Source organism: Cylas formicarius, unplaced genomic scaffold (genome assembly GCF_029955315.1).
Source record: "Cylas formicarius isolate icCylForm1 unplaced genomic scaffold, icCylForm1.1 PGA_scaffold_1__22_contigs__length_36826433, whole genome shotgun sequence".
Classification (NCBI taxonomy): Eukaryota; Metazoa; Arthropoda; class Insecta; order Coleoptera; family Brentidae; genus Cylas; species Cylas formicarius.
The window spans coordinates 10,849,202-10,876,789 of NW_026844264.1; the positions used below are offsets into that span (position 1 = coordinate 10,849,202).

A 27,588-nucleotide genomic window follows, 5' to 3' on the forward strand; every position below is an offset into this window, starting at 1 on the left:
ATTCATTACGCCACAGGTTAACTGTGTTCGTCGATTACTTTATTCCATCGATTTAAAGCAGTATATAAGTATTTTTCTTAGTGCTGGCAAACTGCCTAGTAGCAGCGCCAACCCCAAAAGAAGAAGTATTTTCTCTTTGAAATATGATTATGATGTAATACGAAATGGTTGGGTGATATCCGAAATTTATAATTTCAAAAAATAAAATAACAATAATAATAAACTTTATTTAAGGATATAAATATTTTTAAAAATGTCATCACACCATAAAAATACAAAATTTCAGTTATATCACTAAGTATTTTGTATTCTACCTTCTTCTACAAAAAATATTCTATATGCTTGCCATGCAGACGATAAGAATTGTATTGCAATGGAACACTTAAGCGAAAGTTCTCGTTCTAATTTAGATTTCTAACGGACTTGTACAATGAAAGCTTAACAAACTAAACAAGAGATCTCCGGAAAAGTGGAGCTAGTTGATTTACAAAAAAAATAGAGACTGCGTGGCTATCTTAAAAAATAAATCACATTTTTGTACAACATTTGGTACCTTTTGTTAACAACACAACCTGTTTGACTTGACAACGTGTAAAAAAAGCATTTTTGTATACGGAATAAGGCACAACGTTAAGTTCGTTTCTGCGCCCACTTCATATCATCAGCTCGAGGTCTGTACCCAGTAAATGCCTCTATAAGAAACTCTAGAGTGCTCCAAAAATTAAGTTTTTCCATCGGCCAATTCAACCAGCCAGTAGTGATGCAAAAATACGTTTCGTGCGGTGCGACGTGGTGAATCCTGTGATGGCGACGAGGTAGAATCACGTGATAATTTTGCAAGAAAACCACCCAAGGCGGTAAATCGAAGTAGGTGTGTGACCACTTGTGAATCTAGAATATTTTTTGAGTATATTCACAAAAAGTTTCGAATAAACTGAATAAACGAGGCAAAAAATATGTGATATTAAATCTAATACCTGATTAGTCATTGCGACGAAAACCGCCAGCAAGAAAACGTAGCAGTTCCAAGTGAACTTGTTTTGCACTTCGTGTTCCGTGAGGGTAATAAAATCCCAGACCATGCGGCCCAGAAATGGAATGGTTACCATAAAATTATCACCATTCGTCTCTATGAAGTCATGTCTAGTGATCGACGTCGGATCGATGTGGTGTTCTCTAAAAGGCCTAATAAAATTCTGAAACAAGCATCACCAATTTACCAGCAAATACAATTCACAAAATTGTTTGATTTTTGCACCCTAACCTACCTAAACTCATTTTAATAAAAAAATATATTTAATTGTAATTAACTAAAAACTATACAGGATGAGTCAACAAAGGCGCGACTGAGAATCACTCTTCAGAAGGTGATATTTAGCAAGATCCGGTGCCAAACTCAGATTTTTTGTAAAAGATAAAAGATACGAGCTAAAGTTATGTTTTTTTTTTTAATCGAACACTTTGTATTAATTTGATTGCGTCTTTTACACGCTTTTCAAATATGTATAATTTTCTAAATACATGTTTTAAATAAACATATATACATATATCTTAATTAAACTACTCTGATTTATTTTTGAAAAGAATTTATACAGTTACTCTGGACAAATGATTATTATTTTGTGTATTTTGTAATTTTCCTTATAACAATAATAATTATTATATGTTAAACGGAATAAAATATATGTTTCTAATACATATGTCAAGACATACGTTAACAATTATGCATTTTGAAAAGCATATAAAAGGCGAAGTTAATTTTCAAATAGTTCGTGTCTTAAAAATTATGTCTTTTGCAACAAATCTAAGTAAGTAACTGTAATCTACGTAATGAGGTCTATAAGATTTTTTTTTCATCATGTCATTACGATACAGGGTGTTTGAAATAAAAAGGGTAACTGAAATTGTCAAATTTTCCGGTTCACGCTGTTTCTCAAAAACAAAGCCAACTGTTTTGAAAACGGCATCCTCAGTTTCACGAAAATCAAGCACAGGAGTTGGAAAACCCTATTGACATACTGTACCGAATGATCATTTATAATGCCACCCCCATTTAATTTTGATTTAACGATTGGGGAAAAAACGTCAAGTGCAAAAGTTGTTCAAAAAAGGGTAAAAGTTATATGTTTTTTAATGGAACACCCTGTTTATTATACGCTTAATAAAATCCCCTAAAAATTGCCCATACCTATACCCAAATCCAATAGTTTTAGGGCTATATGCGCTTTTAACATAAAAGCAACATTCAAAAATAAAGTAATATTCTAGAATTTATAATTTATATCTTAGGTGGCTGTGAAGTAGGTCGTCGCCAAAACACCAAATATTTGTTTATAACTGACAGTCACAGTTACAGATTTAGTAAAATTATGCTGCTTCTATCATGTATAAAATGCCTTATTGGCAAAGAAAAAAACAATGAATTTCAGAAACATTTATTAAACCAAATAAGTGGGCTAAATTGCGCCTTAAAAAAAAACTTTCCTCGAATTTATGCCAGAAAGAAGAGAATACATTTCGTATAATATACCCTAATATCAAATTACGTCCTAATACCTGTATCCTATACCTAAATTTCAGTTTTCGAAATATTTGTTAACCTAAACGCAACATTAAAAAATATTCTAGCACTTCTAGTTTAGGTAGGTATAATATTTATATGTAGCTAATTAGTTTTACAAATGCAAGTTCAACTGGTCCTCTATTTACTTCAATATATCTGATCTATGTTCTTAATAATCTTTCCACAGGAATATTATTCATTTATAATTTGAACCTTTGTTCTAATCGGGTTTTTTAGATGTTCTCTCCTTTCGATGGTTTTAGCGTTTACACGTACTTTTAGACTTCTCTGGTCAGGTCTATTGGGTGGCCTTTTTATTGATTCATCTTTATCATATCATATATCATATATGCAAAAATACAAATACTACACAATTAGTTATTAGTTATTCCAATGGGAGCTCATCCATATAGTTTTCCAATTCGTTCTGAAGAAAACTTAGATAACCATTACCGTTTAAAGTAACGTCGAAGAACATTGTATGGTAAAACTCAAGCATTTTTTCTCGATGCCGATTCCGTAGTCTTAATTTTGAATGTCTTGTATCCTGTTTTTTTGAGAGTGGTTTGAATAAACTCTTTTTCCAGGCTTTCCGATGTTTTTCTTATGAAAATATTCATCTCTTTCTCTTCTTTCTGAATAGACTGGATGCCTGTTGAAATTTTTCATAGATTGAATGAAAGGTTTTTCTGGATTCGCGTAGTTCCCTTTGAACCAATTTATCTGCTTTAACAAACGCTTCCAAAATGAATTGTTTTTCCCTTTCAAAATAAGGCATTTTATAATAAAAATAACGTAAGTTTTACTAAATCTGTAATTGGTAGCTGTACATGTCAATTGATATAACTAGAAAACTATCGGTTTTGAGTATAGAACATATTATACAAGAAATGTACAGAATTTTTGGGGAATATTATTAAGCGTATACTATATACGATGTTCCATCAAAAATAAATAACTTTTATCTGTGGGTGATTTCTGCAACACCCTGTATATATAACAATAGTATGCTTTATTTGCTTTTCCATACTACATAATGTTCAGCATCGTTCCATAGTACATAATAGTGATCAATTAAACACGACAAAAAATAAAGTGAAATACAAATAGATAAAAATTTAACTAAGCCAATAGATAAGGTTTACATTTACTATTACATAATTATTAAAATTTTTAAACAACCCTCGCCAATCCAGCAACAAACTCATCCACTGTGTACGGATCTCAATCTTCAGGATAATTCTCTTTACTTCTGTTTTATATCTTTGGATTGGTAGGTCTCTTATGGCGGGCGGAAGTAAATTAACAGTTATAGATATGCCTATCTTTGACAGTTAGGTAGCCCTACCTTCTCGACCTAATAAAAATTAGACACTCATGGGCAAACAGACCCTGTAAGGTCCGAATCCTATATTCCCTGAATAGATACCTACAGCTATCCCAGGGTTTGCGTTTACCGATAATTTTTAGTACGGTCTTATGCATTTTAAATACGAGCTCCCAATCAGCAGAGCTCCGCCAAAATAGAAGTCTATATAATATTCGCGACTGAAAGAGACAGTAGGCAGTTCGACATACATTCAGGGGTGTAATATTAAGGCTAACTTGTTTGTAAGCTCATTTATGTGATTCTTTCAGGACAACCGGTTGTCTAGATATACACCCAGCACCACTCACGAGGTTTTTGTAGTGTTATATCTAAATTTTGTTTAATTAGGACACAGTTAGTGGAACTATCGAACAAGGTGGTATGGTCCGCATATTTGACTGTTTTCGTATTTGGAAAGGAGGCTGAAAGTTCGTTTACATATAAAATACACAAAATAAAATACACAATAGCAATGTCTGATGTGACACAAACGCCTTTTAGAAGTCACCGAATACTGCCGAAACAGAGGCACCCGACAATATGTCCCACCAATTCATTTACTGCACCTGTTGACTTTTTTTCCTAAATCCAAACTGGGATTATTAAAACATATTTCAGTAGGTTTAGATAGAGGGCACTATGGAGATTGGCTTATAATTGTTTGGATCACTATCTTCTCCCTTCTTGAACACTGATATTACTCTGCTGACTTTTAGTTCTTTCGGGTATGTACCCAAAAGAACACATTTATTAACAATAATTGATAGAGGGAAAGCTATACTAGGTGCAGGTACTGCTTCATCACTAATAATTTTACTCACTTCTTCTGTACTTGCTGGTCTCAGGAACATTGAGATGTATATATTTAGTTGTCACATTGTATGAATCTAGATCTGTTTTTTGTAAGTTATAGGAGTTAAATTATTCTGAAGTAAGCGAAGAATTTAATAGCTTTTTACATTTCTTGTTTGTACTCTTTACAATGCCCCATAATACTTTGGATTTATTCGCAATATTCTTAATTTTGTCAAAGTAAAATTTACTTTTGGTTATCTTTATTCTATGTTTGTAGTCTTTTTTAAGTTTCTTAATAAGTTTAGCATATCTCTGTAAGATCTTAACTCGTTGGTGAACCATTTTTTATGTTTATTTTTTATGTGAACTCTTTTCCTCAATCAGTCGCAGAAGGATTCTCGGCAAAACATTAAATGATATGTCAATGTCCCTGCTGTCCATTATGGATAGCCAGTCAACACTTTGCAGCGTAACTATACATTTATTTATATTTTCTTCGCAGTAGGGCCTAAAGTACATAAGTCTTGTTGGTTTTATCGCTTAGTTGATCGGTGTAAGTATCAGCAATTGCCAAATGATCCGACATATAGGTGTCCCACAAGCAATATTTACAGTGCTCCACTCTATTTCTAATACCGTTGTCTAAACAGCTATTAATAAAGATATAAAAATATATGTTGCAAATAGCTTACTTTTTTTGAACTTTGGTATTTGATGATTTTTCCCAAAGGTTAAACAAAAATTTCAGGAGGGGGGGGTCGTTACATGAACAAATTTGTTTACTGAGGCTTCCATTAAAAAAAAAATGTATCCCGTACGTGTATTCGTGCACCTCACTCCACATTTGATTTTTCAATGTCGTGTTCAGCCTTTGAGAAATATATTGCTTTAATCGCTTATTTCTGTGTATCAGTCAGCTTAAGTCCCTACAAACCTTAAATAATAGTGCTTGTATTGAGAACGACAATCGATTAGAATACTCTGATAACTGGCGTCCCATTTCAAAAATACAACTTTCAGTTTGCAAAGGGCAATATGTAAGACTGTGAGACCTGGAAACAGAAATATTCAAAAATATGACGATTGGCTATAACCGCGCTTTGGCCCCTCCACATATAAAACACCGAAAGAGTGGGAAAGCTTCTGGTTTACCACTTCAGCAATTAAGTTGTTGAGTTGTTGCTGGGAGAATGTTACACAATAATGGTTATATATCCTTTGGGCAACGCTGCATTTTTAGCCCGCCTTAACCCATTTTTTTTTCAACCCCCACGTGTGTTTGCCCAATGAAGCATAAAAATAGAACCCGGCTATTGACTTTCGCGGTAGGCGGAGGCTCCGTTACCTATAAGTCCGCTGAAACCAAAGCCGGATACAAACAATAATTGTCAGGATGGACTTGTGGTAACAATTTGGCGAATTAAAAGTATAAGCGTCTTTGTTAACAGAGCGCCCAACGACGGCGGCGTACCTATGCGTCGACGCATATCTTCCGAATTAGGCACTTCCTGCAATTATACGCGCTACGTGTATTAAACTTGATTTACATCAATAAGACACAATAAAGAAGAAGCGGAGGATGGCCCATTTAAGATGTTCCAATACCGTATCTCAATAAGTACAACACAAGTATTTTAAACTAAGTATGTATTTTATTTCTAATATTTTATGTATACAGGGTTCTCCGTTGTGTCACGGTAAACGATTCTTTTAATGGAATGTTAGGAATATTTTCAAAAATTCTGATTATTCTCTTCATTTTGAGTATTTTTTATCATTACATACGAAATTTTGAGTAGTTTTTTGAGAAAACTGAACTGTTCAATTTTTTTTTGTACAAAACAGGCTTTAGGAAAATTGTGTTTTTTTACACTAGAAAACTAAAATTGAATTTTTTATTATGAGTGGTTACAAATGACCATTAAAAAAAAATTCCTAAACTTTTTTTAAAAAACGGAACACCCTGTATTTAGCAGTTTTATAGGGTTTGGGGTTTAATTCTGTATTATTTCTTATTTAACGCTTAAAATAAAAAAAAATGTTAGTTTAGAAGTTATGGCCAATTTTCTGCAAATTTAACTAAACCTATATAATATCGTATTCTAAGTTTTTTTTAACATTAACTGCTTAAATTTATGCAGCCCTATAAAAAAGTCGAGAGGTGTCAGGGATTCTCACTTGCCAAAATAAATGGCTACATAATGAACAATACAAAATGGAAAACGTTGAAAAAGTGTTCGATCCTAAGTATACAGGGTGCTCATTGTGTCAGGACAGTAACCAACTTAATTTTTTTTAATGGAATGCTATGAATATTTTTTAAAATGCTAATTATTCGCTTCATTTTGAGTATTTTTTATCATGACATGGCGAAATTTCGAGTAGTTTTTGGAGAAAACTGAACTGTTTAATTTTTTTTGCAGAAAAGAGGCTTTTGAAAAAAATGTGTTTATTTTTACACTAGAAAAGTAAAATTGTTATTATTATTATTTTTATTATTATTATTATTATTATTATTATGGATCGATGGAAGCGGTTAATATTTAATGCTATGGCGAAACGATCTTATACAGGTTGGTTACAAATGACCATCAAAAAATTTCTTTTTCTTATTAAAAAAACTCATTTTTTTGAAAAGAACACACTATATTTAGCATTTTTATTATTTATATAAAGTTTAAAATTAAAAAAAAATAGTTTAGAAGTTATGGCCAATTTTTTGCAATAACTAAATTTTTATAATATTCTATTCCATTTTTTTTAAACATTAATTACTTAAATTCGATATACAGTCAACAACTAGTGCAAGTAAATAGAATTGATTTCTAATTACAAAACATTTTCTACATAACCTCGACCTTCAAGTTGTATATATGGTTTCAATTTTCGCTATAACATTTCTGACCGCGTCTTTAAGTCTTTCTACCACTTGCTGAATTCTCATTTTTAAGTCTTGAACAATATTACACCTATTTTGATATACTTCGTTTTTTATGCAGCCCCATAAAAAAACCCAGGGGTGTCAAGTCATGGCTTCTCACTGGCCAATCAATGGGTCCCGTACCGACCAATCCAAAATGCAAAACGTTGATTTCACAATCTCGAAAGGGCACTACTCTATGATGACGCACTATAAATATGTATATAGTTCTCCAACTGATTCTTAATTTCTTTTACACCGGTCGTATTGAAAATTGCCTAATCGGTAAATAGTTGTAGTGGTTCATCATTAATTAACAACAAAAAAGTCTTGTTTGAAAGTCCTGTTGGGATAATTTCTAAACTGACAAAAATTTAAATGGATGGTAGTTATTAAATTTAAAAGTCTTTTAAACACTAGTCTTATTAATATTCAGTAGATGTTGCGATGTATCCCTTCGCGAATTATCGTTGTTTTCTTCAAAATACAGGAGAGCTTCAAATTGCTCTGCTAGGTCAATTTCTTATGTACCTAACATTCATGAAGATCTAAACGCTCTTGAACACTGTATAAATCAATTTTTCCTTCAAAAAAATAGTTGGTGACAACTTTGTGTGTATTTCTGCTCAGGCAACAATTTTATTAGACGCGGTTTACGGGGGTTAGAAAATGTTTTGTAATTAGTAATAAGTTGATTACTTGTTGATATTATATTGAATTTAAGTATAAAAAAAACTTAGTTAGGATAGGATACTATAAAAGCTATATATATGAAATGATACAGAATTAAATCTTAAAGCCAAAAAAAGTGCTAAATTTTTTTTAGGGAAACCAGTTTTTTGATAGTCATTTGTGACCGCCCTGTATAATATATTTTCATCAAAAATAGGTCAAAACATTATACATTAACCACTTCCGTGGATCCGTAATACATTTTCGCTATTCAGTTTTCAAGTGTAAGGAAACATATTTTTCCTGTTTTCCGCAAAAAAATAGAAAGGTTCAGTTTTCTCAAAAACTACTCAAAATCAAGCGAATAATCAGAATTTAAAAAAATATTCATAGCATTCCATTAAAAAAAAAAGTTGGTTGCTGCCCTGGCACAACAGAACACCCTAGACCCATAAAAATACTATAAAATATACTAAAAATATATGTCAAGGGTCAAACACATTATGTAATTAACGTTTTTTCCTCAGTGTCGTATTTATTGAAATAAGGTTAAGCAGCATCCTCAATAGACCACTCTCTACCTCTTAATCATATTTTAACTAAAACTTCATTGCTTAAAAACTGATAACCAACCGATACAACTTGGCTCCGCTCCAATATAATGAAAATTCCCTCAGCCCGTCCCTATTTTAGGGGCGAAATATGCCGATAGGGGCGATAAAAGTGGTTCCGCTGGGTATTTTAAATTTTAATAACAAAAGTAACATCAAATGATTTTCCTACACTGTACTTTATTTATTTACTATTTTTGCAGTATTTGAAAAACTTTATTTTCCAATAAATGTTATCTGTAGCTGACATACCTAAGGAAACACACCGAGTAACCCTTATTATAATTTATGCGAAATTCTTGGAGTATTTTTTTGCAATTTTACCTTTTGAACACTTTGTATAACATTTTTGTCACGCACCGCTGACGCCAGCGGGGTTGCGGGGTGCAGCGCATGCGAAAACTTTTATCGGAACCGTAAACACGAACAGGGTAATTTTTCGTCGGGCACGTAATTATCGGTGCTGACTTAACCGAGTTTGATTCGTTCGTCAGCGCGGCGAATGTTGCAAATATACACTGCCCAACAAAATTAAAACGACCTTTACGATCCGTCGAAATATTTGGTTTTTTATTACAATAATTTCAGCGAGAATGTTTTCCTGCCATTGTTATGTGCCAACATTAGAATAAATAAATAAATAAAATTAATAGCATCTGTAAAGCATTAATCATCGTAGTGTAAAGATACTCTTTTAATAATCTTAGGATATAGGATAAGTTTAATAGATTAATAGTATCAAATTATTTAGTGAAATCCCAGCCAAAAATCGGAAATAGTTACTTTGAAAATATGTGTTTTTTATTAATTTTTTCTGACTTAGTTTCTTATCAAAATCGTGATAAGTGAACTCTAAAAATGTACAGTAGTGTAAAAAGTGACAATTTTATATTAATATTGTCACAGAATTAAAAAAAAAACATTTTTCTCTTTTTCTTAACAGAAAATGTTATTACTTTCGCAAATTCCCTCTTTCAAATTATATTTTATTCAATGAATGCCAGCCAACGTTGGATTAAAAAATACTGTAATTTGCGGTCTTGCAAAATTGAAAAATGTTTTCAAAAAATTAGGTAACGATAAAAATCGCCATTTCTTTCTTTGGCAATATTTTGTATTTATTATTTCTTTCTTTCCAACTATAATTAATATCGATAATAAAACCTCAGAAATGAAAATATGAAAATAGCCTATTTTGTTAGCATAAGTTATTTGCCAATTTTTCGACGCAATTCGTAAGAAAGACGATGTAATAACATTTTTATGATTTGGATCCAAATTAATCAACATTCACTTAATTTTGTTGCACTTGCATTTACGTTAATTTGCTAAGAAATAAGATTAAAGATACTCGGAAAAAAGTATTCAGGATTGAATTGTAGGTTTGCTGGTCGAAAAGCCAATGTCTGGAAATGATATGGGAATCGGGCAATTCAATTTTGTGACAATTCGGATTATTTACGAAAAAAAATAGATTAGAATTCTAGAAATCAGAGCCGTTCAAAAAATTTTGTCTTAAAACAGCTAGAAAGTTTGTTGAACTTAAGCGTCGTACAATATGCCAACTTCTGTTCACAAAATTCTTTTTCATTACCAATCAAATCATATCAAAATCATGCAATTTATCACCTTATTTTAGTACTCAAGGGTCTCAACTGCACCATATTTTTAAATTTTTTCACTCTCATCAAAAAGAAATCATTTTACACACATGCATAAATAATAATGTTTGTATATCAGACCTGTTGCATAATAAATTCTTTCTCTTACGTAAAGGGTTTTCAATTCATTATCGATTGATATACCAACATCTACCCATAAAAATAAAATCGAGTAAGGGAAACATTCGATATTGTTAGTCGTTATCAGAGTCGTGATTGAAATAATAACTTAGGAAATCAAAAGCCAAAAGTATAAAAAAAAATTTTTTGGTCCCTCGGAATGCACGTTTTGTTGTTGGGGAATCAATAATCGGGCAATATAAAAAGTTGCTTGCACGAATATGACTCACATTCCGTATATTACGTTGAATGTGGGCGTAACATGTGGGGTAATTTGTATTCCTGAAGATAATTAGACCAAGTTAATAAGCGGCTAGGTAACAAAAATGTACTATTAAAATAAAATATACGACCCGCTGACAAAAATTAGGTTCCAATTCATAATGTGGCCGAGTTTTCCATAATTTTAAAAGATAATGTTTATTTGTTCAACTTCATTACTTAGATTACTAATAATAATTGATTAATTACCATTAATGATATAATATAACTGTTATTCATCCAGAAAAAAACTTAGTTGTATCCCGTGGGATTCTCTCCAATTCTCTCTTTCACTCCAAAATGTATTAATGCATGTATGCGCCAATTTCATGTAATTTTATAATCAGCTAAAGGTGACTAATTCGCAGCAGAAACTAGCTGGCAACATCGGAAATTTTTGAGAAAAGTACACGTTTTATTTAATACAAATGCTAAAAATTAGACATAACCTCACTTGTTAGTTAGTGCGATTACCCTTTTCTCTAATTCGAGGACATCGAGGAATTAAAGTTATTAGGAGGAGAGGTCTAGAATATAATAAATAAAATGGGTGGTTTTGAGAAATTATTTATGGATTTCTGTAGAATCAAAAGTAAAAAAAATACACCTGTCTCTATATAAAGTTAAAAGTATCTCCACTTGTATGACATATAGGCGTCATTAGTACTGACGTCATAATTTGAGGTTTGCCATATATAACAAAACAAAACAGTTCATTTATTACAATTGGTATTTTACTTTAGCGGTGTTTTCTTTTTTTTTTTAAATTTTAAAAACAATATTTTTTGCGTTGATATATATACTGACATGTTAACCAAATGCATATTCATTTTAATGCAATGTATTTAAATGTTTTAACTATTTTTCATGCCTCATCTACTTTTAGATTTTGTTCCCACTTAAATGACCATGGCACAGTGTTGGATATCTTGTTGCACTCACTATAATGTCAGATAAAAATGTAAATTTTATCGATTCCTGAAGGATCCAAAAATAAGAAGCAAACGAATAATACTAACAAGATAATGGGAATTAAAAAATTTATTTGTTCATGTAATTGGCAGAAAAACCATAGAACCAGCTCAGGCAGCATTTTTGCTTAGCTGTTAATTTGTGTATGGAAAAAAAGAAAATGGATCAACTATTTTCGAACATAATCACATCTATAGAAACGTGCTTTTAATAACACTGAAAAAATTTTTAATATTAATTAACTTTTATGACTTTTACATTATTTTATGTAATAAATTATTATTAAAGCCCTCCGCATTCCCTTTAACATTAAAAATAGGAATGGTAGAGTTCCTTCAAATTGCCACAACTATTATTTGCATATATAATGCGCGTGATTAGTATTTTTTGTTATGTTTAGCAATTTAAAAACATTTCTGAAATGCAAGCGAGATTTGTTCAGATACATTCAGAACCTAACCACAAATTAGGACGGAATTAATGCATATTCTCTCTTTTTTCTCATTCTCTCTCTCTCTCCCTCTTCCTTCCTTTTCTTATGGCATTTTACCTTTCCAATAATGGGCAATTCCACGGAGCCCCACGTATCCGCCGCCCAATGCACGAACCCCGAACAGAAATCTGCGGTGATGATCCCGCAAAATGCCGCCAACACGATCGCGCTGATACGTTCGATCTTCAGATGGAATATCAGAAAGAGGAAATTGACCGCCATTAGAGTGATACAAATGGCAACGCAAATGCATTCTTGGGTACGCTTGCCTGTAAAAGGGCCATAATAAGTACTTTTAACAAATACCTGGTTTTTTCTTTTTTCATCTTCATATCACATTTTTCAAACTTTCGTGGGCTACTGTAATACTATTCACAAAGCTTCTGGATCTTCCTGCGTTGGTTGTTGTTGAATCGAACTTGCTGATGTTTCTGTATCGTTTGCCGCATATGAATGAAATCTTGTAAACTCTCGACATTTCAAACGGAATTTTATCTGTGATGGATCGAAGATGTCCAGAGATTTTTGGACAAGTGATAAATCAAATTTTGACGTTATATTTCTTAAAACCTTTTGATATGTAGTCAGTAATGTTCTCAATATAGGGAAAGACAGCAGTGGCAAGTGTCCAAAAGCAATTCCACACTTGCCAATTAAAATTTACTACTTGTCCAAAAATCTCTCAACGTCTTTGATCCATCAAAGACAAAATTTCGTTTGAGATACCAGGAGAATACATTGAAGAGAGCCGACGAAAAGTATCAGCTAGGTTCAAAGAAAATGAAAGAGCCTTAACACTACGACAAATAAACTCATCAGCATTTGCCGGACACAATTACGAAACCGGACTTAAAATTTTATTCGTCAAAATTAAAATTCTTGCATGTTATCAGTTCTACAGAAATCTATAAACATCCTAACAATCTTAACCGCGACTCAGGTCTTTCTCTACCAGTCCCCAATATTTGGGAATCAGTCATCCGAGACGGTGTTTATACCCCTCATTAGCGCCCCCCTCAAACAATACATAAGCAGGTACAGAGTAAAATACGAGCCAGTTTCAGTCAAGCTCTGAAGAAGCCAACAGGATGATTGCCGAAACGTCAGCAAGTCCGATTCAACAACAACCGACGCAGGAAGAATCCGGAAGTTTTGTAAATAGTGCTTTTTTTACAGAAAATGAGATTCTTTCAGTTTAATAACGTATTTTTAGTTTTTATTACAAAATATGTCGCGACCTACATTCTGGTAGAGAACCCATTTTCATCATATTGTTTCCGAGGAACAGTTAATTTTATTTTTAAAAAGTTTCGCGATTCTTGGCCGGCAAAAAAGGTGCCAGTTGCATCTGGTTTTAAAAAATGGCTTAAAATTGATCTTTCTTTTAGATGTTGTTTTCCACAAAGAACATGACTCAAAATAAAATATTCTTATTGTTCGGCACTTTTTTTGAATTTCGCCCAACATGGTTAAAAACATTGCTGAAATCTAAATCTGTTAAGTCTGTGTCAGGTATACTCCGAACCGCACACAGGGTTTTAAAAAAGTACGCTGTCAAAGTTTTAAGGAGCGATTCCTTCGCGATGTATGAAATAGGTTCGGAAATAAAGAAAATTGTTGACTGTTTATATTATTTAACGTAAAATGCTATTTTATAAAAATGGTGGGGTTCTTTATAGAAATTGTCTGTTTTTGCTGTTTGCTGTTAATTTTTCTGTCTTGAAAACGAAGCCACGTACTACTTGTAAATTTAGCTGCAGCATCATTTAACATTTAATAACGCCAGAACCATTTTTTTTTTAAATAAGTTGAAAACAATGAATTTCGGACTAATTTATTGTCTTAAATCATTAAAAGAATCACCTCCCTAAGTTTGGTCACGTACTTAAGCGGTCTACAGGGTGACCCAATGAATACTTAATCCAATTTTATTGTTTTTGGCATTGCACAAGTCTGTTTTGTATATCGAGTTCGCGTAGTATCACTTGGGTCTGGGTCATTATTCACCACCGCTGAAAATTTTGTGCCAAATTCTTGCCCGTAAGAGAGTGGTTAAAAGAAAAGAATTTTATTTCAACCGACTAAAATTTGGGCATTATGTACCCCTTTTTATTTGTTACAAACATTATACAAAAAAACCTCTCATTTCCACTTGACCTTTTACTTCGGTCAACGGTCAACGGCATTTTCTTCCCTTGTTTAATGAATTGCTGGTCTGCTTTTCGTCATGGCTTGATCAAACAGTAGCTTAATGAATGGAATGTAATGTTTTCTTCTTTATTACATTATTTACAAATTCAATATTTTTGGTGAGATTGGAGTCTTCACTATGCGTCGTGAATCATAGCTTGCGTTATCCATATATCCATAACCACTAACGACTCAAACGTAAGACATTTTATCATTTCACCGAAATAGTCTTCAAAAACATCCAAATTCATGTCCTCTAAGTTCCTAGTTTTTTTTTAATCCTTTTTAGTTTTGGTTTTGGTTTGACAGGCCTTTCATGAAAGCTGGTTATATTTTTGTCTTGCGACATTTTTGATTCTTTCTTCTGCTTTCTTCGATACTGCTTTATATTTCTATACACTTTTTTGAAACAGGCTACAGCAATTTAGTTCCCGTGCCTTAGTAGCTGAAAGAGGCAAGGCAATTTTTAGATTCTATAAGTAGTATAGCAAAAACAGTAATAAAAACAGAATGCAGGTCAAGCTGTGAATATAAGCAAAGTTTTTTATGCGTCTAAAATTTGCTTTAAGCAGGTGCATAAAAAACATTTCAGAGGGCGAAAAGTATTCTGTCTGTAGTAATTTCTTAACCGCTAAAAGCTCTAATCCGTGATAATATGAGATTTATTTGGATATGCTTATTATATCGAGAGCCTCGTCAACAAATGTTTGCGCTATGAAAATAAGCATGGATATCCGTCATCAAGCGTTTAACAAATAATACATAGGACATATTTTTAGCTCTGCGATGACTCATGTCAATGTAGATTTACGAACGACGACATTATTGCATTCGAAACTAAATTGCGGGTGTGACATCGGGTGCGTGTATGCACGAACTACTTACGGAACTATTTGCAACAGGGGAACTCCAATAGTTAACAATCAACTAATTGCTCACACTGTTAATAAAGTGCAATTAATGAACGAATTAATAAAAATATTTTTGGAGATATAAATAGCAAATAAAAAATGGCAACGTGGAATATAAACATCTCAACTGTTGAATGAAATTCTGCTGGCGGATGAGCGTTGGGGAGATATTTTTGGACATTGTCGTCAATATTTTTGTAAATTTATACCGAATAGTTGTAGGCATTATAACAGTTAATAACTAAATTAACAATTAACAACTCATTTCAATATTCAATAAAGTAGTTTCATATAAATTCGATATTTAGAAATTATCAAGCTTCACTTTTTCTGTTTGTGTTTTTCTGAGAATTATTATTATTAAAATTCTGAAAATCCGAAAATCCAACGTGGCATAGAGTATTTAATTTGCTTAAGAGGCACTCCAGTAAATTCTATATAAATATCTGTAAAAAAAATTAGCTTGATTGGCATGAACAATATTATTAGACCATATGGCTAACTTATAATTAAATATAAAAGTTATACAATCAAGTATACGCTGTGATTTAACAAATATGTCAATATAAATGCTATATTATGCAACAAGTGCGGCAAACGGCACTTGAGTCACGAGTTGCGAGTGACTTAAAAACTTTACCAAAAATGTTGCATACTATACTTTTTCTGGAACTTTGGTTTTTGGGTACATTTTTGCAAATAGTACGAATACTTTCGCTGACATGATCGCCAGAATTGACAAATTCATAAATTCCCGCCGTGCGGTAAAATCTCCGAAAACATCCGATTGCTCCCAAACTCGTGCGGTAATATAACGGAAATGTCCGAACTGGCTCGATCAGTGTATAATTAGGTAGTTTACAGAAGAGAGTAGAAAAAAATAGTTACCATGTGTCATTAGCAAAAATAAAAACGACATATTATAACAAATTTTATCCCGAAAATATTATATATTAATTTTAAAATATAATGCAATGCAAGTAGCATCGTGATTCCTTGAGCGCAAGAGGTCCTAGGACAGGGAAAAATAACTGTAATAAATATGTATGTGTATTTTTTAAAATCTAAATCACATTTTCTTCAATTTGATCATTCCCAAGCTAAATATTTTCATAACACATGGTAGGTATTTCTTTTTTTTTTATTTTTTATTACGACTTAACTTAATATTCAATGGAATTCCATTACCGTGCGTACCAATTCTTATCAGAATTTAAGACCGGCTACTTAACTTAAAAAGTTTGATTTGAAATACATGGGTAATTAAGAGAAGTGCGTTTTTCTCAAATTCGGGCACTTTCATGCATTTACCAAATGTAGATACTTTTCAAAATTTTGAGTTAAATCTAAATTTATTTTTTTCGCAAAAAAAACTCATATATATATATATATATATATATATATATATATATATATATATATATATATATATATATATATATATATATATATATATATATATATATATATATATAGAAGTAGACATTTGACAATTCGCCTGTATTAAAGATGGCTGTGCGACAAACGTAATTTTCCAGGTAATTTATAATTTCAAACCGTACAAATCCAGGTATCCAGTCACGCGAACGTCGAGCAGGCAAATTACCAGTTGAAGCACTTTTTTTCATTGAACAAATAATAAAAACCAGCCGATTTCTATGGTTTGCCTTAACTATGGTTAACGACATTTTTTTAATTAATAATAATTAATCAACAATAGTTTGTCATGATATATGTGGACGGTTTCAATATACAGGGTGTCTGAAAATAACGTTCATGACAGAATATGAGAATGAGAATTTTTTCGTTTGGTTCCCGAAATGCATAGTTTTCATATCATTTTTATTAATTTGACGATGCAAATTTATCAGATTTGTGGACATTAAGGTGGAGTCTTAACAAAAAAGTTTGAAGGTGACAATTTACACATCTGCTTCACACTAACACCATACGTAAAACTTGGTGAAATAAAATTATCTATTCATTGGCGTAAATTGTTTTGGTGAAAAAAATCGCAAAATTTTGCCAGGGAACGCCACTGGACTTTTAATCTATTACTTTTAATCTATTAGGGACAAGTTAGCGTCTTATCACTACACATAAAATATGCACATTCCAAGAGATCTGAATGGTTATTAAAAATATTAATAAAAAAACCATGCAATAAATTGTTTTTTTTTTCTCGAAAATGAAGTAAGATACGAAAAAATATAACAAGAGGCAAAGAAGTTGCATATTCTTATTGTTTAATTCAAAAAAAAGAAGTGTCTTTTATCCTGGCCTCGGTTGCTTTGTGTCTAAAAGTGTAGCAACTTTACTAAAAATATATTAAAAGTCGTTTGATTAACAAGTATTTGCAAAAATAATCAACTAAACAAATACACGCAGTTCTTGGGCGCTTTTGAATGGCTCAAATTTACCGAAAGAGACTTGGAGACTACAAAGGAGAGTAAAGGATAAGAAATAAAAAATGCAAATACGGGCGATTTACTGAAAACTGTAACTTGAAGCTTAACGACTGTATCTGTTAAATTTACGATAAGACATATGCGGTTATCTATAATTATAATTTCTGACATTACTACAGCTTTCCGGTTTTGCCTTCTTCTAGCTAACGTCAAGTTATTTGCAGAGCGGCTTAAAACCTCGACGCCATAAGCTATCGCGAAACGCTTTGTATGGTTAAAACGGACCTAAAACTGATCTCAGATCGTATGATACGCAACATGAGTAAATAAACTTCCACAAAGGATTTAGATAAGTAATTTACGATAGTTGCAAGGTAATAAACAATGACAAAACGGATAATAGAAGTCCAATGTCTCAACTTTTCACGCGAAATAATTAACAAATAAAGAGAAATAAAATATAATTGTACTTAGGAAAATGTTTACGGGCAATCGTAGTCTCGTGCTCTTCACCGACATAAACTAGAATATCTAGAACCGAATTTTCTAAAATTAACCAACGACGCTGTCGCCAAATATTATGTCAGTCCGCAGGAATTTCATTCACATAAGGTTGAGGACTACTACACGGCAATTTATTTCATACGGAAAGGTGCCAGCTCTATGCGACCTATTTTTTCACTTTCGTTTCAATAAATAAAACCGTGCGGTGATATTATTTCGCTACGTTACACGCGATCCCTCGACGTCGGCGTTTTTTGAAAATAAAAAAACAATTAGAACATTTGGCAACTTACTTGGCTCCTGATAATTAAAGGCTAATGAACTTATTTTAGTAACAGCAGCTTCGAACAATTTTTTTTAATACTTGAAGAAAACGGACCAATTAAACTCTTTCAGGAAGTTTTGCCACCACAAAACTCTCTAATTTGACACTTAACATGGATACCGACTAGTATTTTGGTTTCTTCTTGAGTGATTGCTTTCGTTCTTGGGGTACTTTTGAAAGATATAAAAATAATATCTCACTAAACTCTGTAAAACTTGATAGTTTGGCCGGTCGAATTCCATAGATATTGTAAAGTCTGTTCATAGATATAAGAAAGTGACTAACTGATACGAATTAAGGAAAGACCCGGACAAGCTGTAAGAATGATTATGGCCGAATAGGTCCGTACTTTGCTTAGAATTTAAATTATTTGGCGTTTTGTTAGGAAAGATACTAAACAATATTTATTTGTTTATGTATGTATTTATGTTTAAATCTAAAATAAAATTACAAATTATTTTTATTACCTACTTAATTACTTAAAATTATTCACATAATATATCGCCTGTCCTAATTATTATTTGTTCTATATTATTTGCCATATGGATATACGATTGTTCTGCTTTTTCTATAAGTTTAACAGAATTTGCCCAACTTTGTGGAGGGATGTTAAAAACTTCGGTTTCTATAACTTTGAGGACATTGGCGTTAACACAGGGATAAACATTGTTAAGACGAATGGCAGATTTCAGTTGGTGTCAAACATGTGCAATGGGATTAAATATACAGTGGTAAGGTGGAAGCCTTAAAACTACAGACGTATTCTTTTTGTAAGTTCATGTTTTTTAGAGCCTCAATTAATTGCTTTTTGGTATAATATTCGTGAAAATAAATGTCGTTATTATACATGTAGTTTTGGATTGTTGCTTGTGTGTCATATGAGGAAGGCATTTTAGTCAACTGTCTACTGTGATAACTTGCATTGTTCATTACAATGACGCTATTAGGAGGAATGTTTGGAACTAGTTTGTTTTTAAACCAATTTTCAAATAAATCGGTGGTGTCTTCATGGTAATCCAGCGAAGAATCTTTAATATTTTTTGCAGACAGAGAAAGTCCATTTGGAATCCAACCATCTTTATAGCCAGCAAATAGTTATTCTTTTACCCCTTTTTGATGGCGCGTTTGTTTTACACTTATCAGTTGAGTCAACCCAACCCTTTCCGGGGTATCATAAGTGTTGAACCAGGTTTTATCCAAGTAGATAATTGGCCTGTGTTGTTCTCTGTAAATCCTAATTTTTTCTAGATATTCCAGTCGCCATTTCCGAATTCTAAAAGATTCCATTAAAACTTACCTTTTATCATTTTTTTTAAATCTAAAACCCATGTGTTGAATACATTTCCATAAGGTAGTTCTGCCACATTTGACACCGGTTTCATCTTTTTCAAGCCTCCTAATTAAGATATCTAATGTAGGCACGCTTTGTTCTTCGTATAACTGGTAAATTTTACGCCGTATTATATCTTGATCACTTTCATCTACACTTGAGAAAATGTCAGCATCGCTTTTTTTTTTCCTCGCTGAAATGGGATTATTCACAATTTTCCATACAGTTGATGTTGGAATTTCCGTCAATGTGGCCGTTTCTTCTAAAGATGGTTTGCTGGCACCACATTCAATGAGAGTCAAATAAACATTGTTTATAACTTCCTTAGTCTCAATAGAATAGTGTTTTCCACATTTGGGCGGGAGCAACTCCTGAGATACACTAGACTCGCACATATTTTGCATAATTCGCACACGATTCAACACACGCTGTATTACACACGAAATAAGAATGATCACTAATAAACTTAAACTAAGTGGTATACCAAACCAAAGAATATTAAAAACAGGTAGTTATAAAATTATTTTCTATTACGGACCACAATTTTACCTGAATTTAAATTCCGAAACTTTAATCTTGTTGCATTGTATGTTAATGACCACACTTGGACCTACCTGTACCTTAGTGTCTAAAATGGGAATTATAATTTTTTTTTGTGGTAGTTCTTGGCAAACTGCGATAAAGACGAAATTATGTGCTGGAGACCAGGATATTTGACAGCAGCCGGAGGCTTTTAACATGCTAAAAAATACTGTACAGCCCCTTATTATTTCTCTGGATTAAAACAACTATAATTCAACTGAGTCCCCGGAACATAGTGACTAAAATTTTCAAATGAAGCTGAATTGTAAATAGATATTGTTTTAAAAAATAATTTCAATTACAGTTTATCTATTTTCATATTATTCTTACTTCCATATAAGTTTTTATTTGCCCATCTCTATGATTATGATCATGGGCTTTTTACTCTGAAAATACACAATATTAAAGTAATTACCGATAATGGATTGTATCCATTTTTAGTGTTTGGTAGGTCCATAAATGTAAAGAAAATCATCTTGAATTTATAAACTTAACGTAAAATTTTGCAGGCAATGATTTGCCGCCATATTTTCGAGCGAATTTTAATAGCAGTAAAAAAGCAGTTTATTTTAATTAATTACAAAAATAATAATTTTTTTTATGAAATGGACTTCAGTGCTAACTCCGATGTACTTAATAGCTAATTGGGCTGAGCGGTAAACAATTTATATACGTTCAAATCGTTAAATTTATTAAGTCCGATTATTTTCACCTCCAACGACTTTGAGGGTTTAGAAGAGGTTTTTTTCTAATAGAGATTTTATTTGTTAAGAGGACTGTCGAAAATACAAAAGTTTGGCCCACCAATATAAAATGCGCATTTCTTAATCGATCTTAAGATTTCTTTATTATATAAAGCATCAAAAACTGCAATCTCAATTCTTCGTAAGTTGTTTTTTAATTTAAAGGCTTTTTTAAAAATCGTTTTCAAAGTATAAGCAGACTTACAGATTATGCGGGCAACCTTTCCTATTTCTGTTTTTTTTTATCTGACTAGAGCACTGAAAATTAGAACCGTTTTGTATAAAATTTGGTTAAAGATTTGCGAGAAATACGTTAAATGCGAGTTTTTTTTTAAATAGAAGCAAGTATAGGTTTCAAGGTTTGTGTATCATAATCCCCTACTGCTCGCTTGGCCCTGTTGTTCACACTTTCAAATCCTATCCTCAATAACGAAAAGCATCAATAATAAATAATGTCGCTATACTTTGTATCAAATAAAATTCACTTTTAATCCGAATACCATAAAATAGATTCTTTTTTACGTAACTCGACCACCATGCTTAATGATCCGCGACACGAAACCAAGAAATTTTTGTAAACTCATCGAGAGATTATGATCGGAACGACATTTTCAAGGGCCTTTTAAGTCTGCAAAATCCGTCGGGCTGCATTTTCTGTTATCGGCTTATGCAATGTGTACCGGGTGACACAAGCTCCCCTACTTTTTTCAACTGCTGAGGAATAATTAAGGGAAAGAGTACATAAAAGCCAATTATCGACATAACAACAGCAACAAAAACAAAAAAAACAGCACATAATTTCTTTTAATAGTGGCGTTGTCAATACTAAAATCTTAATTAAAATGGTGTTAACCATTGAAGACGTGGTGGATCTGTGATTATTTGGGCAGGAATTTGTAGAGAAAAACGTAATGTTTGTGAAAAATGGAACCATAAATTCCCCCAGATATATTAACAGATACTAGGGGAAGGGGTCATTCCATTTGTCCGTTTCATTGGAGAAGAGTTTATACTCATGAAAAACAATGCCAGACCGCATGTTGCGCATGTCCTAAATGAGTTGAAATGCTTTCGCTGCCGTCCCAACAATCCTATAACTTTTCAAAGAAACTTCCACAGGCTACTGTAATGTTTTTACAAAACTTCTGGATTCCTCCTGCGTCGGCTTTTGCTTAGTCGAAATTGCTGACGTTTCGCCAATCATCCTGTTGGCTTCTTCAGAGCTTGACTGAAACTGGATGATTGGCCAAACGTCAGCAATTTCGACTAAGTAAAAAAAAAACGCAGGAAGAATCCAGAAGTTTTGTAAAAAGCAATCCTATAACTTTAGCACAGCTCAGGTTAATATTAAATGAAAAATATGGAGCCAGAAGAAGTTCAAGAAGAATGCAAGCTGTCTTTGCTGCTAGAGGTTTATAATTAGTGGTGGACACACCCATTAACTTTCGTCTAAATTTTTAGTGTTCTAATGACAACTTTAAATGTTTGAAGTAAAAACAAACTGCTAGGAACAAATCCGGTTTTATTGCAAAATATGTTGGAACAAGGTCCTTTGGCGTACTTTTTCCACAGGCTTCTTTAAACTGAAGACTAAAAACAGCATTTTGACTTACTTTGGTATATGAACAGTGAAGCAAACAAAATTTCATCAGAAGGAACTGCATCGCCATCTTAAAGAACTGACCAGCGAAAAAATCATCGTAATAAGGTCAAAAATAAAAAGTTATAAAATATAAAAATCTTTTTTTTTTCGGTGAGTTAATTTCTAGGTTGACAATTATTATCTTTGATAACTAGAAAACTTTTGTCGAAAAGTATTGATTTGCTAGTTAAGTACTCTGTAACTCCTTTGTATACCTAACGAAATACGATACCTACGTGAAAAAGGCCCGCTAAATGACATGACAAATACCAACTAAATAATACAAAACGTCTTTATAGAAACCGAAATATTTTAGAAAAACTACGAAAAAAGTGATTTACTTCTGGAAACGCAACAAAAAGCTAAAATAGCTCCACCAGTTATCAAATAATATAAAAATGGGAGGAAAGCGGCAACTGTTCGGATTTCCAAATAAGATTTATCAAAAAAACTATCATTTGGCGGCTATCTTTGAAAGGAACATGTCATACATCATTTTAATGAGAATTTTACTTAAATTTCGTATATCATAAGAGAATTGGGGATTAATAATAACAATTTTAAAGTCGAAATCAATAATAATAAATTGGGGTGCGTGCATTCCTGTAGAAAAATGTAGGGCGACAAGTACATCATGTGCCACCCGATACGCTGGCAAACTTTATGGTAAATAGACCATCAACTAATTCAAATTTAAATACGTTTTGAAATATTTTTATACACTCTGTATATTATTTATTATTATTGTAATAAATAACAGTGCAATAAATTTCGGATCATCTTTTTTTGTGATACTCGAGCCCTTGTAGGTACTTCACATTAATGCTCTGAATCTTACCTTTTGTCTTTTGTATCAAGTTTTTAGATGATTAGGTTTTAAAGCGTAAAAAAGCTTTCACGCACGCTCTAGATTAAACACATCCTACACCTATTAATAATAATAATAATAAGAACTTGCTATATTTGTTTTGGGTTTAATTCGATGTTAAACGTTGCATTTACTGCGGACGTGGTCATAATTTCTGTATTTTCCTTTTTAGTTTTAAGTTTTTGTTAGTTTAACATCTCATTCCAGATTTCTATAGGTTCTTGTTGAGTTCTCTATCAATTTCTTCCAACCATAGGTACATCATCTGTAATCTCACAATCCTATATCCAGAAGGCTTCCAGATACTTGTATCCCACTAGAAGCCCAGACGTACTTATTTTTGTTTTTTTTATATCGTATCGGTTTTTTGGTAAAACTAGTTTTAATTTTGTTCTCAACCTGTTAATTTTTTAATATAGTTATGTATGTTGGTAATGTTTATTAAAAAAGCACAAACAAACAACACGACTAAAAAGTACCATAAATGGGACAAAATATGATTTTCCTTATATTTTTTGTGTTCACTTAATTTTAGGAGAAGAATAATAGACAAACTATATTAAGACGTAATTTTGAAGGGTTTCCATAGAACTTATTTTTGGTTTCATTCTAAAGATATTTCGTTACGAGGTAAACATGTACTAACCTCTACTATATAAATTCGCCAATTCTTGAGCCCCTTTATGTTGAGGTCCCCACCTTGGCCCCGATGCGTTCTGCTGCGCCGGTTCCACAATGACGCAGTTCGAGTTCGGGTCATCTTCGAGCATCGAATTTTCCAAAATTTGCTGCTCCGTCTTGACGGGCGCTAATAAGTTGGTGGCCACCGCGTCCACTAAAGGGCACTCGAGCACTTGGTTCACTTTGGGTGAGCAGCTTAGCGGCAACGTTGGCATTGCCATCCTAAAACCGGAATTCGCTTAGCTTCATGTCATTCAATTCACGTTTGACGTTTCCGGCTCGTACGTCAAAATTTTTGCGATGGACCGTTTGCATCCTCTGGCAGTCATTTTAATGTGTGTCGGTTGTACGGTGGTCGTTTACGTTTGCAATTTGGCGCTTGTGGAAAACGCGATAAAGGCCGAAGAAACCGACAGTGACACGAAGGGCCAGAAAGCAAAGGCAGGCAAGATTGAAGACACCGAAAAAAGGGAAGAAGAGGCTACAAATTAGGACGAACCAAGTTAAATGTGGTCTATTTTCTAAGATGTTTTCTTATTGAATAATTACAGTTGGAGTAACGACTTTTTAGTATATTGGATTTGCGATTTCCCGTTCCAATGGCAACTAGCATAATTCCGAGATTTTGTCAGGAAAGTTCGCAGAACTATTTATTACGTAGTTTTTGATATATAATTGATGGATGTGTACCAATGAATCGTGATATATATGTCCCAATAATTTGAAGGAAAAATTACAATTTAAGTACAGTAAAAGTTTGCCAGGTTGTTTAAAGAAATTGTTTATATCACTTTATTATCATTAAACTAAATGTCTTTGGTTTAAAATTACTCTACAAGATGGAACTAACTCCTGTGCTCTAAAACGGAGTTACATGTGCATCATGGCATTTATGATATGAAAACTTAGGTTCAAATTTTGTTCAATTCTATTAAAATCGCTCCTACCTGCTTGGTGGAAGACGACCGTTTAAAGGCAAATGGAAAATATGTAAAGGTTCTCATCACCCCCCACTCATGCGCAAGGGCAAAGTACAAGCGGAAAAGATGTTTGGTACCCACCACACGATAATTTTGCTAATGACGTTTGCGTTAATCCTATCATTTTTTTGAATTTGTGATTTTTGAAATATTCACCACTATGATCAACATTTTCCAACGTAGGTAGATATTTATTAAATTAATTTTAACTAAATCTCCACTTTACATGTTGCGCATTTAAATAAATACCCGAACGAAGCCAAAACTCATATCAAATCCAATTTGCGTGGTTTATTTAATGGTCGAATTAAGAAGTCAACCGGAGGTTACATTTTATTCTGAGACATTCCTCACATTTCGTTAATAGAAAAGCTTTTCAATAAGCATCCGCGCATTTCTTTGAACAATATGAGTCTAAACCAGTTGTTACGTTCAAAACAAGTGCAAAAACTACCAAACCAAAAAAATACTGTCTAGTAAATAAATAATTGACAGTTTTCGCTGGATACCTATGTCGGAGACTACCAGACGAGAATTGACTGCCGTATATATAATAACACAGTGCTTCCCAACTGTGTTATAATTGTTAGGATGTGTTGAGGACCTGACACAAGACTGTTGCACTAAGCAAATGTTTTACCCATGAATTTTATATTACTTAAAAAATACGAGGGATGTCAACAATAAGTCGGTCCTGGTCGGTAGGCCCTGTCTGAAAGGAAAATGACATCTTCTAGATTCTAATTTTGGAAGATGCTGGATGGACAAAACGTAAACCAAATTTCATACAGTAATTGTCAGAATGCATGACGTTTGTCTTATTACTTACTTTGACTCTTAGAATGTTTTTCCTCATCCGAAGTTACGATATGAAGCCTTCGATCATTAAGCCGTCGGTTTAGTATTAAAAAAGAACGTAGAAAACATATCCTTATAATTTGCAAACAACTACGCGAAGTCTGGCTTTTCCATGATAACCCCGCTTAGCATACGATATCGCGGTTGGCTGTGTGAACGCGCGAAAATGACTTTCGTTCTGAGCCACCCGCCTGGATTGGCAAGACTAAAGTTTATTGGTGAACATTTTGGTCGGTCGGGTCGGGTACACAAGTCGGCGTGTCTCCCACTGGCGACGCGCTGCCATAAGAGACGCTTTGCAGCGTATAATGACCATTTGTTAATCGATGACCACCGGGCTATCGCATCGATTGTCTACAATTGCGACGCTATTGAATCGCCTTTCCAGTGTAAGCACTGCCTTTTATCCGCCCGATGCATATAATAATTATGATTGCAGTGACTGTTTGCTTTAGTAGATCGTGAGGTCCAAGATCGAAATAATTAACAACTAACTAACCAATTGGTAGAGCAGATCCGCAAACCAGGCAAGACAAGGCATTCATAAAATTCCCTACATATAGTATACAGCGCTATAGTAAATATGAATGAAACGCCACTCTTATCCCCACTCTTTTGGGTAATGCATGGGTTTCACAAGCTGTAGGTTAGAAAGGGCGTGAGATGTCACAACAGTTTACTTATTATTTAGCATACACACAACATAAAAGGTTTTAAGAAAAATGTGGAAAAAAAAGTAGTTAAAGGTTTCCTAAGTATATTTATTAAGTAATAACGAAGTTGTAACAAATAAAATATAAAATATTCGACTGAAAAATAATAGGTGAAAACTACGAAAAGTGGATAAAATTTTATGTTCAGGATTATTTTTTAAATATCGAAATTCAGCGTCTCGTAGATAGTTGTGGTTAGTAACTAGGTAGGACAGGCCTATCTGCTTGTATAATGAATTTTAGGGTTTGTCTAAGTTTTTTTTTAATATTGAAATCCAGCGTCTGGTACCTAGTTGTAGTAGAGTAATGTCCCACAAAACGTGGAAGAAATTGATTTTTCGCAGACGGAATTATTCCATCCGCGTGAAAGAATTTTTAGGTTAGGATTTTTTTTACCTTTGAAATTCAGCGTATTG

General features: G+C 32.9%; 1 protein-coding gene across 2 annotated transcripts; it reads right to left on the bottom strand.

The window, feature by feature from the left end:
• Window positions 1-207: 207 nt before the first annotated feature.
• On the bottom strand, window positions 208-26,745 carry LOC132697415 (plasmanylethanolamine desaturase 1). Of its 2 annotated transcripts, none has more exons than XM_060662910.1 (5): window positions 26,431-26,745; window positions 24,587-24,843; window positions 12,495-12,706; window positions 978-1,196; window positions 208-891 (listed from the first exon to the last, which is right to left on the bottom strand). In XM_060662910.1, exons 2-5 carry the CDS (start codon window positions 24,840-24,842, stop codon window positions 631-633), a joined length of 948 nt encoding a protein of 315 aa, XP_060518893.1. In that variant the 5' UTR covers window position 24,843; window positions 26,431-26,745; the 3' UTR covers window positions 208-630. The 2 variants fall into 2 exon arrangements, with proteins under 2 accessions (XP_060518893.1, XP_060518894.1); XM_060662911.1 differs by lacking the exon at window positions 26,431-26,745 and adding an exon at window positions 25,569-25,619.
• Between the last annotated feature and the right edge of the window lie 843 nt (window positions 26,746-27,588).

What these genes read in the sequence shown, in the direction of transcription:
- LOC132697415 (XM_060662910.1), bottom strand. Translation starts at nt 24,842, where the DNA reads ATGGCAATGCCAACGTTGCCGCTAAGCTGCTCACCCAAAGTGAACCAA. An exon ending in GGCGAATTTATATAGTAGAG is followed by an intron (nt 12,707 to 24,586) that starts GTTAGTACATGT and finishes GCCCTTTTACAG; the next exon opens with GCAAGCGTACCCAAGAATGC. An exon ending in AATTGCCCATTATTGGAAAG is followed by an intron (nt 1,197 to 12,494) that starts GTAAAATGCCAT and finishes TGCTTGTTTCAG; the next exon opens with AATTTTATTAGGCCTTTTAG.